Genomic DNA, 15,769 nt, shown 5'->3' with positions numbered 1-15,769 from the left:
CTTGTCTAAGAGCTGTAGCTGCAGCCGCCCTGCTGGTAGCTGAAGCCGATAAACTCACTCTGGGTCAAGAACTTTATGTACGAGTTCCACATGCAGTACAGACGTTGTTGGATTACAAAGGAAATCATTGGTTTAGTAACAGCCGTATGACCAAGTATCAAGCAATGTTGTGTGAAAACCCAAGAGTGCATTTAGAGACTGTAAATACCTTAAATCCAGCTACCCTTCTGCCGCAACCTACTGAAAGTCAACATGATTGTTTGGAAGTAATGGATGAATTATTTTCAAGTAGACCAGATCTTCGTGATTTTCCCATCCAGAACCCCGATGTCCAATATTATACAGACGGTAGTAGTTATGTGAAAGAAGGGATTCGCTATGCAGGATACACAGTAACAACGATAGATAAGGTGATAGAAGCTCGGCCACTGTCAAAAGGAACATCAGCACAAAAGGCAGAATTGATAGCACTGACACGAGCGTTACAATTGGCTGCAGGTTTAAGAGTGAACATCTACACGGACTCCAAGTATGCGTTTTTAACCACTCATGCCCACGGAGCTTTGTATAAAGAAAGAGGACTATTGAATTCAGAGGGCAAAGAAATCAAGTACGCAGCTGAAATACTACAACTATTGGAAGCAGTATGGGAACCGAAAGAAGTCGGTATTATACATTGTCGAGCGCATCTGAGAGGAGATGGTGATGTAACCAAAGGAAATCGGATGGCAGATAGTGCAGCTAAGCGTGCCGCTGAATCAGGAAGACAGGAATATGTGGAACATATAGCTGCTCTTATTCCAACTCCACTGTCTCAATGGACTCCAGTTTATACAGCTCAAGAAGAGGAGTGGTTAAAGACTGAACCTGGAAAGTATTTGGAGAACAAATGGTATCAGTTAGAAGATGGGAGAATAGTCATTCCAGCATCACTAGCGGTAGAAATCGTCCAAAATTATCATAACGGGATACTTCGCATTCTGGAAGAGATAGTACAGAAGAATCTCTCAGAAAACATTTCTACATACCAAGATTGTCCAACTTAACTCAAGCCATTGTACGAAGATGTGTAACGTGTGCTAAAAATAATGCAAGGCAAGGACCAGTAAAGCCACCAGGAGTTCAGTATATGGGGGGACTCCCTATGTCCGATCTACAAATTGACTATACAGTAATGCCTAAATCTGGTGGACATCGCTACCTACTAGTAGTTGTGTGCACCTATTCAGGCTGGGTAGAAGCATGTCCTACTCGTACAGAGAAAGCAGGAGAAGTTGTGAGATTCCTGCTACGAGAAATAATACCCCGATATGGACTACCCTGCTCTATAGGATCGGACAATGGTCCAGCTTTTGTTCATCAGTGCCTACAACAACTGACTCATATGCTTGGTATAAAGTGGAGACTTCATACGGCATATAGACCTCAGAGTTCTGGTAAAGTAGAGAGAATGAATAGAACTATTAAGAATCAGTTGGCAAAAATGTGTCAGGAAACCCAACTTAAGTGGAACGTCCTTTTGCCTATAGCTCTGTTGCGAATTCGCAGTACACCTACCAGAAGGATGGGTCTCTCTCCTTTTGAAATCATGTATGGGCGTCCACCTCCCGTACTTGGTAACTTAAGGGGGGATTTGAGTCAGTTGGGAGAAGGAATTACCCGGCAGCAGGTTGTAGAGTTGGGTAAGACTATGGAGGAGGTACAGAAATGGGTACAAGATAGATTACCTGTGAATATTTATCCCCCTGTTCATAGTTACCACCCAGGAGACCAAGTGTGGATTAAAGAGTGGAATAATGTACCGTTAGGGCCCAAGTGGAGAGGTCCTTATGTTGTTCTTTTGTCTACCCCTACAGCGATAAAAGTGGCTGAAGTAACTCCGTGGATTCATCACTCCAGGGTTAAACCAGCAGCGGTAGATTCTTGGCAAGCTACACCAGATCCAGAGAATCCCTGCAAGATCCGGTTAAAGCGCACGACTCAGTCGGAGTGACGAGGAAACTTGTGGATTACAAATTTTATTGTTTCAGAGATTGGTAAGTGAGTGTTTTAGACGGCCATAATAAAGCCTGTCCGCTCACCAACGTGTAATTTAAAAGCCAGGAAAGTCTCGAAGGGACCCCTGTGAAGACGAGCAAAACTCCATTCCCTGCAGCCCTTATATCCTGGAAGCTGAGGTGCCATTGCACGGACGAAGACTGAGGATGCAGCCGACGAAAGATGTATTTGTGATAATGTTTATTTATATGTATTTTTATATTCAGGAAGGTAGAGGTACCGACACTCCTAGCTGTGAGGTATGCATTAAGACTACAAGAACAGGTAACCATATTTCCCAGACCCTAATTTGGCATTCGCAATATGAATGTAAAGGTGATGTGTCTAGGTGTACATACTTAAATGTAGAGTATAGTGTATGCCATTTAGGGATAGGAGAACCTAAGTGCTTCAATCCAGAGTATCAACCCCGTACAATTTGGTTGACTCTCAGGAATGGAGATCCTCAGGGGACCCTAATAAATAAAACAGTGTTAGAATCCGTACATTCTTCGGGTGTTCTGCTATTTGATGCATGTAAAGCAATATCAAGTGGTAGAAAGCCGTGGAATGTATGTGGGGATCTTAGATGGGAGAGAACGTATGGGTCTAATGATAAATATATTTGTCCCAGTAGTAAAAATAAGTATGTGAGTCCTAGATGCCCAAATAGGGATTATAATTTTTGCCCATATTGGTCTTGTGTGGGGTGGGCAACTTGGGGACAGACAGCAGACAAGGACATGATTGTGACTAAGTTGCCTACCAATCCATACTGTAAGTCTATGGAAAGCAATCCAGTCCATATTCTTATAAACAATCCTGACCAATTCTTAGATAGATATGGTAACTTATTGGGGTTTCAAATATACGGGACGGGTTTAGACCCTGGGACAGTATTGTTTATAGGGATAGAGACCGATACGGTAACCTCCCAAACTCATCAGGTATTCCATTCGTTTTATGAAGAGATGAGTATAGATAATAAGATCCCCCATAACGCTAAAAACCTGTTCATAGATTTAGCTGAGAGTATTGCCGGTAGTCTTAATGTAACCAACTGCTATGTGTGTGGAGGTACTAACATGGGAGACCAATGGCCTTGGCAAGCAAAGGAGGTAATGTCCTGTTCTGAGGCAGTTGAACAATTAATATCCTCACAAGCCGATTATCAGATGAGTGTTAGAGGTAAATCTGAGTGGAGATTAAAGACCTCCATCATAGGTTATGTTTGCATAGCAAGGAAAGGAATGATGTTTAATACTTCTGTAGGAGAGTTAACTTGTCTAGGGCAAAAAGCTTATGATGATGATACAAAGAATACAACTTGGTGGTCGGCTTCAAATGTCTCAGAACCATCTAACCCGTTTGCAAGATATGCCAATTTAAAGGACATATGGTTTGATTTATCTATCACATCTAGTTGGAAAGCCCCAGCAAATTTATACTGGATCTGTGGTAAGAAGGCCTATTCGGAGTTGCCACAGGACTGGGAAGGGGCATGTGTGTTGGGTATGCTCAAACCATCCTTCTTCTTGTTACCTATTGAAACAGGTGAGACTTTGGGTGTTAAAGTGTATGATGTGAATCATAGGAAGAAAAGGGGACCCATAGAGATAGGCGCCTGGGAAGATGATGAATGGCCTCCCCAGCGTATTATAGATTATTATGGGCCAGCCACGTGGGCAGAGGATGGTACTTTCGGGTATAGGACCCCAATTTATATGCTCAACCGCATTATTGTCACGGTAATATACCCCAACACGCAGGAATAGTTCAATAGTCAATAGACAAGAAACCAGGGTTCGTCTTACCGGACCTTAGAATGGCCGGACTAGGACGAGTAAGAAAGACAGAGTCTAGAACAAGCCGAGGTCAAGGGAACTGAGAGACAGCGTAACGTAGAACAAGCCGAGGACTGGTACACAGAGGACAAAACAGCGGATAAGCAAGCAAGGATAAGGAGAGAGCGGAGTCAGGAACAAAGCCAAGATCAAGCACCAAAAAACCAACTGAACGATACAAGCACTAAAGGGAACTGGACAGAAACCACGATAGGGCAAGGAGCAAGGGAAACAGGTGAGTACAAATACCCTAAAGTTCACTTTGATTGGCCCTTGTCATATCCACGCCCCCAAAACGTGAGTGTATGGGGAACGTGGTATGACAGGGGCCAATGGGAGACTGATTCTAATTTAGTCTCCCACTGTCCCGTTAAGAGCGCGCCCGAGACGCACGGCGCGCTCTTAGTGTCGGGCGGGACACGTGACCGCTTCTCGCGGTCACTGCCCGCCTGACAGATCTTATCGTTGGCTGAGCCGCGCGCGGCTCGTGCAGGAGCAGGACCGCGCGCGGCGAGAAGAGAGGACTCCGGCCGGCCCCTGGAGAGGGTAAGTACCGCTACAGTACCCCCCCCTGAAGACACGCCCACCGGGCGGGGAGGAGCAGGCCTGGCAGGAAAACGAGCGTGGAAAGAACGCACAAGGCGAGGAGCGTGAACAGCGTCAGCGGAAATCCAACTGCGTTCCTCAGACCCATAGCCCTTCCAATGTACCAGATATTGGAGGCGACACCGAAGCAAACGAGAGTCAATTACAGCCGCCACTTCAAACTCCTCATGGCCCTCCACAGAAACCGGAGGAGGAGGAGGGACATGCCGAGTATAACGGTTGCACAGGAGGGGTTTTAACAAGGAGGTATGAAACACGTTAGGAATGCGTAGATTTTTAGGAAGATCCAATGCATACGAGACAGGATTAACCACATGCAAGATACGAAAAGGACCAATAAAACGAGGGGCCAACTTCATAGAAGGCACACGAAGACGAATATTGCGAGTAGAAAGCCAAACCCGGTCTCCCACAGCATAGGATGGAGCCGCCCTGCGATGCTTGTCTGCCTGAACCTTCTGGCGAGCAGCTGAAGCCACCAAAGAACACTGAACCTGCTCCCAAGTATTACGTAGACTAGCCAAATGTTCGTCCAGAGCTGGCATGCCCTGTAAGGAGAATGCAGCTGGAAGAACCACGGGATGCCGGCCATAAACAACGTAAAAAGGGCTGTTACCGGAGGATTCATGAGCAGCATTATTACGAGCAAACTCAGCCCAAGGAAGAAGGTCAGCCCAATTGTTCTGATGGTGGGACACGAAACAACGAAGATACTGCTCTAGAGATTGGTTGGCACGTTCAGCAGCTCCATTAGACTGGGGGTGGTAGGCGGAAGAAAACGAGAGGGAGATACCCATCTCAGTACAAAACGTTCTCCAGAATCTGGAGATAAACTGGCTACCCCTATCGGACACGATCGAAGTGGGAATACCATGCAACCGAAACACCTCCCTGGCAAAGATAGAGGCAAGTTCCTTGGATGATGGCAATTTGACAAGAGACACAAAATGAGCCATCTTAGAAAAACGATCCACAATCATCAGGATGACAGTTTTACCATTAGAGGGAGGTAATTCAACAATAAAATCCATGGATATATTGGACCACGGCCTCTCGGGTATGGGCAACGGATGCAACAACCCACAAGGAACTCTGTGGGAGGACTTCATACTGGCACAAGTGCTACAGGCATTAACGTAATCGGTGACGTCCTTGCGCAAGGAAGCCCACCAGAAATATCTAGAAACTGCTGAGAATGTCTTAGAAATACCAGGGTGTCCAGCAGTTCTAGTGTCATGATATAATGACAAGATGTCTCGTCTCTCTGGTATGTCAACGAATAGCTTATCAGCAGGCCTCTCCCCAGGAGCCAAGTTTTGTTTAGCCTGAATAGCTTGTAAGAGAGAAGACGAAATAGAAAGAACAGTAGTAGCTATTATTCTGTCAGGCGGAATGACAGGGGTAACGTCGACCTCGAGTTTGTCAGTAGTCTCGAATTGTCTGGACAGAGCGTCAGCTTTAGCATTACGATCACCCGGTCTGTATGTGATTATGTAATTAAAACGAGACAAAAACAGAGACCACCTGGCCTGCCTAGAAGACAATCTTTTTGCTTCACTAAGGTAGGAGAGGTTTTTGTGATCCGTTAAAATGAGGATGGGATCCCTAGTACCCTCTAGCAGATGTCTCCATTCCTTGAGCGCCAAAATGATAGCCAGGAGTTCACGATTGCCTACATCATAATTCTTCTCTGCTTTAGACATCTGTCTAGAAAAGAAGCCACAAGGGTGTAACGGCTTTTCAGGTGAATCTCTTTGAGACAAGATAGCACCTACCCCTATCTCAGAAGCATCAACTTCAAGAATAAAGGGCAGTGAAGGGACAGGATGCTGTAAAATAGGAGCAGAGGCAAATGAAGCCTTCAGGAATTCAAAGGCCTCGAGTGCTTCTGGTTTCCAGACCTGAGTATTACCATCCTTCTTGGTCATTCTGGTTATAGGTGCTACAATGGCAGAAAACCCTTTAATAAAGCGCCTATAATAATTAGAGAACCCCAGAAAACGCTGAATGGCTTTCAAACCCTGAGGTAGAGGCCATTCCATAATGGCAGACAGTTTCTTGGGATCCATACGAAAACCCTTGGCAGAGATTATATAACCCAAGAATTGGACTTCAGATTGATCGAATGAACATTTTTCGAGTTTGCAATAGAGACCGTTAACCAGAAGAGTTCTCAACACTAATTTAACATGCATGTGATGAGTCTGTAAATCAGTAGAATAAATTAATATGTCGTCCAAGTATACTATAACGAATGTATGTATATATTGACGTAGGACATCATTAATAAACTCTTGAAAAACTGCTGGGGCGTTACAAAGACCAAAGGGCATCACAGTATATTCGTAGTGGCCACTCCTGGTATTGAATGCGGTCTTCCACTCGTGATCCTTTTTGATACGTATAAGATTGTAAGCACCCCTAAGGTCCAATTTAGTAAAAACTGTGGCCTGTTTAAGCCTATCAAATAGTTCTGTGATCAAAGGTATGGGGTACGCATTTTTGACGGTGATTTTATTTAGGCCCCTATAGTCAATACAAGGCCTTAATTCGCCATCTTTCTTAGATACAAAGAAGAAACCCGCCCCTGCCGGGGAAGAGGATCTTCTTATAAATCCCTTCTCTAGAGATTCCTTAATATATTCCTCCATAACCAGATTCTCCTGAGGAGATAAAGGATATATTCTCCCTTTGGGAGGCATCGTACCAGGTAATAAATTAATAGCACAATCGTAAGGCCTGTGAGGTGGCAATTTTTCAGCCTCCCTTTTATCAAAAACAGATTTAAGAGACAGGTACTGAGGGGGTATGACCGTAGGCACGGGAGGAATATTAGTAGAATTCAAAGGGGTGATTTTAACAATACAAGACTCTTGGCAAGAATCACTCCAAGAAACTATTTGTCCTGACTCCCAATCAATGGTGGGATTATGAGTACGTAACCAAGGATACCCTAACACGAGGTGAGAGGAAGGAGAAGTAATGATCTGAAACCGAATGGTCTCAGAGTGTAACACCCCTGTAGACATATGTAGTGGAACAGTTTCATGTGTGATAACTGGAGAGCATAATGGTCTACCATCTATGGCCTCAACGGCCAAGGGTGTCTCCTTCTCTCTGGTGGGTATGTTATTCTCCTTGACAAAACTGGAATCAATAAAGTTTTCGGCCGCTCCGGAATCAACCAGGGCTAGTATATTCCCTGCTACGCAGTTACTACCAAGGTGCAGGGAAACAGGGAGAAGTAATTTATTAAGAGGCAAATGTGAGGACTGTGATGTCACACCCAAGGCCAGTCCTCTATACGGTCTTAGGTGCGATAGTTTCCCAGACGCACGGGACATTCTTGTCTCATATGACCCCTCCTACCACAATAAAGACAAAGTCCCTCCTTTCTCCTATAAAGCTTTTCAGCGTCAGTAAGTTTGGCAACCCCTAACTGCATAGGTTCCTCCTCAGAACCTTTAGATCCCTCGGGAGTCTCAGCTCTAGGGGAGTTAACGGGAACAAAACGTCTATTTCTGGACCTGGTATATAACCTGTCACGGATCCTGTTATCTATATCGATAAGATAGTCAATCAGGTCCTCCAGGGGTACAGGGAGGTCCTTAGCTGCTACCTCATCCAACATAGTTTCAGACAGACCCTCCATAAACGCAGTAGTAAGCCCATTATTAGTCCAATCTACCTGTGAGGCAAGGGTACGGAACTGAATAGCATAATCGGCTACAGATTTAGATCCTTGCTTTATTCTCATTAATGCCCTGGCGGCATTTTTTGACCTTTTAGTCGTGTCAAATGTTCTACGAAACGCTGTGAGGAAGCTAGTGAAGTCGTGTACCATAGGCCCATTAGCCTCCCAAATAGGATTTGCCCATTCTAGTGCCTTATCCGTAAGCTGGTGCATAAGAAAACCCACCTTAGATCTATCAGTGGGAAATGAACGTGGGTACATTTCAAAGTGGAACTCCACTTGATTAAGGAATCCCCTACATGTCTTAGCGTCCCCTCCATACCTAGGTGGCGGGGTTAGATGTGCTGAAGCATTAGGCATATTAGCTGTGTCTGGTATAGGGTTTACAGGAGGCGCAGGTACAGGTACCGGAGCTGATCTGGATAACAGTGTCTGGATGGCTTGAGCCATTTGATCCATACGGTGATCCTGTTCTGCGAATCTAGCCTCATGAGTGGCCATCTGTTGTCCTAAACCTGCGGGGTCCATGGCCCTATCGTAATGTCACGGTAATATACCCCAACACGCAGGAATAGTTCAATAGTCAATAGACAAGAAACCAGGGTTCGTCTTACCGGACCTTAGAATGGCCGGACTAGGACGAGTAAGAAAGACAGAGTCTAGAACAAGCCGAGGTCAAGGGAACTGAGAGACAGCGTAACGTAGAACAAGCCGAGGACTGGTACACAGAGGACAAAACAGCGGATAAGCAAGCAAGGATAAGGAGAGAGCGGAGTCAGGAACAAAGCCAAGATCAAGCACCAAAAAACCAACTGAACGATACAAGCACTAAAGGGAACTGGACAGAAACCAAGATAGGGCAAGGAGCAAGGGAAACAGGTGAGTACAAATACCCTAAAGTTCACTTTGATTGGCCCTTGTCATATCCACGCCCCCAAAACGTGAGTGTATGGGGAACGTGGTATGACAGGGGCCAATGGGAGACTGATTCTAATTTAGTCTCCCACTGTCCCTTTAAGAGCGCACCAGAGACGCGCGGCGCGCTCTTAGTGTCGGGCGGGACAAGTGACCGCTTCTCGCGGTCACTGCCCGCCTGACAGATCTTATCGTTGGCTGAGCCGCGCGCGGCTCGTGCAGGAGCAGGACCGCGCGCGGCGAGAAGAGAGGACCCCGGCCGGCCCCTGGAGAGGGTAAGTACCGCTACAATTATAAGGTTACAGGCGGTGGTTGAGATAATTACTAATGAGACCTCACAAGCGCTCAATCTTTTAGCGAAGCATAATACCAGGATGAGGACAGCAGTGTACCAAAATAGATTAGCCTTGGATTACCTATTGGCAGTAGAGGGAGGTGTATGTGGGTAGTTTAACCTGAGCAATTGCTGTCTTCAAATAGATGACGAAGGGCAAGCAATAGCTGAGCTTACTAGCCATATGGTTAAACTAGCGCATGTGCCTACTCAGGTATGGAAAGGGTACAATCCAAGTAGTTGGTTTGGTAACTGGTATGAGCAGTTTGGAGGGCTTAAGGCATTGGTAGGCGGAGTTATACTGATTTTAATGTTGTGTCTACTCCTGCCATGTCTTATTCCCTTAGTAGTTAGGTCTGTGCAAAGCCTGATAGAAAATATAGCAGAAAGGAAGGCTGCAGCACAGATAATGGCCATATATAAGTATGAGGCTCTAGATCAGGGAGAACCAATGCAGGAAGAGGAGTGTTGAGGGATTCACATCATAGGAAAAGTCTGGTCTGGTTCATGGTAACCTGAGGTGTATGCAAACCAAGGTTTAGTGATGCCTCAAGTAATTGTGAAATATCAAGAGGCATCAAAGGGGGGAATGTGGTGGAATCTCGGTAAAAATAAATTTAGTAGGCCGAGATTACCACGTGGCATGTGTACGTGCATATGCTGACGTATTGGTCGGTTGGTTGCACGTGGCAAGATACGATCAGTAGTGTACAGAGCATGTGCGAGAATACAGGATGTAGTATTCCCCCTCCTCCATTATGCTGGACAAGCCATGCGGTCAAGCAGGAAGTTATTTCTTATTTGTTTTGATTGGTCAAGAGAATGTGCGGGTGGAGCTTAATATGGGAGGAGTTATATGCCTATATAAGGAGCCTGCACTATTGTCCGGGGCTCAGAACTTGTTGTATTTTGGTGACATTAGTCCCTCTGAGTCCCGATCGGTGAACCGAATAAAGAATCTCTTCCTTCCTGAAGAAACCTGTGTCCATCTCTCTGTACTTGGCTTCCGTCAGTTTCTCCGGTATCAAAACCACTGGAGGTTTAACACGTGTCTTCCAGACAGACATGCTGTGCACTCCATTCAGATCAATGCTTTTTTAGAGGGTAGGAAAGTTCCGTAGCACTATCAACTGTTTCAAGGGAAGAATAACCTAAACAACACACAGAACCATACTGCTGGTACAACTAAGCTTTAACCCCTTAAGGACCAAACTTCTGGAATAAAAGGGAATCATGACTTCTCACACATGCCATGTGTCCTTAAGGGGTTAATAGATACAATATATGAATAAAAGTAACAATATTTTTTTCAAGACCTTCACTAGCAAACATTACAAACTTTTCAATGTACTTTAGGAACAATTTGCCACATGCCACCTTCTATTTAAGGTAGTTAAATAATTATTTGTTACCTGTTTCCTGTGTCGCCTGTATGATAGTCCCATGAAATCTCTTCTGCAGCTATGTAGTGTTCCCAAACTTTAATATATCTCCTATTAGAATTCGATAATCTGCGGACAGAGCTTACTTTGCCACTGCATGTTTTCACGTCAAAGTAGCAATGCATACCAGCTGGGAATAAAAAAATATACTATATAGAATATTGTAAACATATTGCAACCAACAAAAACCAGCAAACTTAGATACGATAAAATACAGTGCAATTAAATGTACAGAATTCCCACAAGCTGACATTGTATTTACTATGAAGGATGATTACTTAAATAGTTTATTAAAGAACAAATTGTTAACCCAGTGTATTTAGCAAACTGCCTTTCAAAATTGGTGTGAACTTATCACGTATTTCTCTTAAAGGGACACTATAGTCACCTGAACAACTTTAGCTTAATGAAGCAGTTTTGGTGTATAGAACATGCCCCTGCAGCCTCACTGCTCAATCCTCTGCCATTTAGGAGTTAAATCCCTTTGTTTATGAACCGTAGTCACACCTCCCTGCATGTGACTTGCACAGCCTTCCATGAACACTTCCTGTAAAGAGAGCCCTATTTAGACTTTCTTTATTGCAAGTTCTGTTTAATTAAGTTTTTCTTATCCCCTGCTATGTCAATAGCTTGCTAGACCCTGCAAGAGTCTCCTGTATGTGATTAAAGTTCAATTTAGAGATTGAGATACAATTATTTAAGGTAAATTACATCTGTTTGAAAGTGAAACCAGTTTTTTTTCCATGCAGGCTCTGTCAATCATAGCCAGGGGAGGTGTGGCTAGGGCTGCATAATCAGAAACAAAGTGATTTAGCTCCTAAATGACAGTGAATTGAGCAGTGAAATTGCAGGGGAATGATCTATACACTAAAACTGCTTTATTTAGGTAAAGTAATTTAGGTGACTATAGTGTTCCTTTAACACCAAAGGTTACAACCTGATAGGGGACGTAACAGGGATTAAACTGATAGGAATAGTACTCCGCAGAGAGAGGAGTCTGAAGAAGAGGAGTCAGAGGAGGAAGGTGGCTTTGAGGAGGTGGAAGACCAAACACAGCAGGCGTCCCAGGGCGCTTGTTGTCACCTTTTGGGGACCCTTGGTGTTGTACGTGGCTGGGTGGAGGAAGAGACCTTCAATGACATCAGTGAGGACAAGGAACGGGACATGGCTAGCTTGGTATCCAACCTTGTGCAAATGGGGAGTTTGCGGTTGTGCAAATGGACTGTTTGCGGTTGTTTGCGGTGCGTTAAACGGGGAGTTTGGTCTGTCCCTGTGAAGCGGGCGTAATCCTTACACTACCTGATCGATACAACTTCATACCTGATGTTTTAAAGCACGTTATTCCAACCAATTTGGGAATGTTAGGTCATTTATGCCCTAATGGATTAAAACCAGACTCTGCATCAACTATGTAATTTTCCATGGGAGTTTTGCCATGGATCCCCCTCCGGCATGCCACAGTCCAGGTGTTAGTCCCCTTGAAACAACTTTTCCATCACTATTGTGGCCAGAAAGAGTCCCTGTGGGTTTTAAAATACGCCTGCCTATTGAAGTCTATGGCGGTTCGCCCGGTTCGCCCGTTCGCGAACATTTGCGGAAATTCACGTTCGCCGTTCGCGAACAGAAAATTTTATGTTCGCGACATCTCTAAATCTGAGATTTATGCAAGTTATTACAGCAGATTACAATCAATAAGATAGCATGGCATTTGGCATTTGCATGAGTGTGTTTTCTTAGGGCTAAGGAATTACATTTAAGTTTAAGTTAATTCTGTGCTGACAATAGCATAACAGACAATAATTATGTTAGCTGTTTTTCACACATTATTTACAATAACATGGTGACATCCTAAATTAAAGGGTTATTTTAAAAAGTATCAATTTTCTCTTGCACTATGTTTTGGGTTTATTTGCAAGTTCACTAGGTTCTCCCTAAGGTAAAATTATAAACCCGATTTGTACCCTGTGCCCCTTGTGTCTAGAAAGGTATCAGCTACACCTCACTAACGAGGACCAATGAAGGCAGAAATTATTATTTAGGGTTGCTCTATCTCTCATGTAGAGGGAGTTAGACAGATCTGGACTGCTCATCAGTCTGATATACGTAAGGAATAATTGACGACAGGCCGTTTAATTATTTTAAAAAAATGCACACCCGAGGTGGTAATGCGGTCACGACGCGAATGTTTGTCAACCAATCAGATTGAAGCATTCAACGGCCCTGTAGTATAAATTAAGTTTACTTCATGTTCACTTCAGAACTCTGAGTAAGGAGATAGATTTATTTCTGTTATAGCATAAATTGAGCTAAAACTAACTTGAGAACTAAGCAGGCACCAACCAAAGGGCAAGCAATTTGAGTTGTTGCTCAATCAGTATTCTCTTGTTTTGACTTGTTAGTTAATAAACACTGTCTGCACATCCTAATCTGAGATAATTTTACATGAAAATTTACACAAAACAGCAATTTGAAAACAGAAATAAGGAATTAGTGAGCGCTCCAACCGTATGTGATAAATGCAAGAATGTTTACTAATTGTTTTATGGAAAACTATGGAAAACCAAGAACAGCTGTTTACCTTCAATATGTTTATGAATAAGCGATGTTATCAGCCATCTTCCACTCTGGCTTACTGTCATGTTTGCTGTTGTTGATGACGAGCCAACAAGGCCAATTACGGACACTCTATGATGGTTTTGTTCCAAACTTTGACCAAAGAAATGGACAGAAAATACCTCTGGTTTGGAGCTCATCGCTATTATATGCCAGCTGATGGTATCTCCAACACAGGCTTGCATATCTGGGGACAAGCGAAACATATACAGATATAGATAGCACACTGGTATGATAACAGAGACATTGCTCAGTTTTGTTATACTTGTTCACAGAATATGCATGCACATAAAAAACATACATTTACCCTCAGCTGCCTGGTTTAACACTGTAACTATGTGAATGAGATGGGGTGAAAGTGAGAACCTGCATGTTCTAATATGAGCTACAAAGCCATCTGACAAAGCCTGGCATTATAGGATGCCACACACAGCAACATATATATATATTCTATACAAATCCAACCATGTGATTTGTTTGTGTAAGATGCTCACGTTAAAGGTACAGAAAGCCTAGTTTCTTATTTTATCAGTTATCTTGTAGTTGCTGCGCAAGTATTGAAAAGTGTTAAATACAATTATGAATAACTTAAAGTGGCACTAGAGTCACCAAAAAAACTTTAGCTTCATGGAGCAGTTTTGGTGTATAGATCATGTCCCTGCAGTCCCTGCTCAATATTCTATCATTTAGGAGGTAAATCACTTTGTTTATGCAGCCCTAGTCACACCTCCCTGCATGTGACTTACACAGCCTTCCTAAACACTTCCTGTAAAAAGTGATCTAATGTTACACTTCCTTTATTAGCAATTCTGTTTAATTTAGCATTCCACATCTCTTGTTCTGTTAATAGCCTTCTAGACCCTGCAGGAGCCTCGTGTGATTAAAGTTCAATTTACAGAGCAGGAGATAAAAACCTTCTCAAGTAAGTTTGGTCAAATGAAACCATTTTGTCTTCATGCAGGCTGTGTCAGTCACAGCCAGAGAAGGTGTGGCTAGGGCTGCTTAAACAGAAACAAAAGTGATTTAACTCCTAAATGACAGTGAATTGAGCAGTGAGACTACGGAGGCATGATCTATACACCACAACTGCTTTATTAAGCAAACATTGTTCGGATGCCTATCTTAATAAGACATACAAAAGGATACATCTCAGCAGAATGATGGTATGTATGATATGAAAGTGCATATAAGTAAAATAACAAATTCTAATCAGCTATAACCATGTTACGATTGTTACATACCTGGCATGGTACCATTAGCATAGCCATTTACTGTATATATTAACATTCCATCATTTTTTGAGGTTACTGTTTGAAAACCTTTGCTTTCATCAAATACAGCAAACATTAGGATATATTCTTTATTGAAGAATTTCTGGGTACCATCAATATTTAGGCTTCCTGAAGAAAGAGAGGCAATATGTTAAACAATACAGTAAGCTTAACTTGTAACACGTTTAATGGTTTTACACTAGGCTTGATTTATATAAATGTACATCAGACATTTACCTTGACAGCTGACATTCTGGAATTATAGAATTAAAGACATGAGTGGAAACTAGGCTTAAATATTGCCACAAAATAATAATTAGTTAGGTAATAATATTAAAGCTGATGTCACTAGCAACAGAACACATACTACAAAATATTTAAAAGATTTGTTTCAAATTAAATTCCGTTACCATTTTTACATATAAGTAATGGGCCAATCAGTCCTGAGTTTAAATCTTGCACCATATCTTCATGAGAATAATAAGTATATGTAAGGCAAAATGGATCAGTGTCCTTGGGTCCCACATTTTCGGTAATATCCCAGTTGTAGGTGTAGGTTTGGCCTGGTTCAACATTGTCGTCCATCTTTTCCGCACCAGAAGTCCTGTCTGCATATTCTGAACCTAAACAAAGGAATCCACAAGTGTGAGCTAGACTGAGATTGGTAATCTGGTGCCCCCCCCAAAATGATCTATTCTCCAGGCTCCTGTAGGCAAGATTGTGGTGCAGCATACTGTATATCAAAATAGATAAGCTATTTGTATACTCTGCACATTTTACTTCTTTCAACACAACAAAATGTTTTAACAAATTAAAGATAAACGCCACCAAACTAGGAGTATGCGTTATGGCAATGCTTGACAAAATTCCATAGAATCAAACAGGGTTATTCACTAAAATGAGTATTGCTGGGAATTCCAAATGAAATCAAAGTAAAGTTTAATATTTAGGCCAAAGTAGCTAATATAGAAAACATTCTCCAAGTCCATTCTGTATCAACCAGTTTGACGGTT

The 15,769-nt window shown here is 43.0% G+C and overlaps 1 protein-coding gene across 1 annotated transcript in view; it reads right to left on the bottom strand.

The window, feature by feature from the left end:
• The window catches only part of F5 (coagulation factor V), a 153,318-nt gene that overhangs the window by 125,471 nt on the left and 12,078 nt on the right, over nucleotides 1-15,769 (bottom strand). The window contains exons 4-7 of the mRNA XM_063450149.1: nucleotides 15,167-15,379; nucleotides 14,727-14,885; nucleotides 13,451-13,672; nucleotides 10,843-11,002 (exon numbers count right to left, since the gene is read on the bottom strand). Of these exons, the coding sequence (XP_063306219.1) occupies nucleotides 10,843-11,002; nucleotides 13,451-13,672; nucleotides 14,727-14,885; nucleotides 15,167-15,379 (754 nt within the window). The remainder of the gene's footprint in view (nucleotides 1-10,842; nucleotides 11,003-13,450; nucleotides 13,673-14,726; nucleotides 14,886-15,166; nucleotides 15,380-15,769) is intronic.

The sequence above is a fragment of the Pelobates fuscus genome, chromosome 1, assembly GCF_036172605.1.
Source record: "Pelobates fuscus isolate aPelFus1 chromosome 1, aPelFus1.pri, whole genome shotgun sequence".
NCBI classification, from domain to species: domain Eukaryota; kingdom Metazoa; phylum Chordata; class Amphibia; order Anura; family Pelobatidae; genus Pelobates; species Pelobates fuscus.
This window is presented reverse-complemented; position numbering and strand designations above follow the sequence as displayed.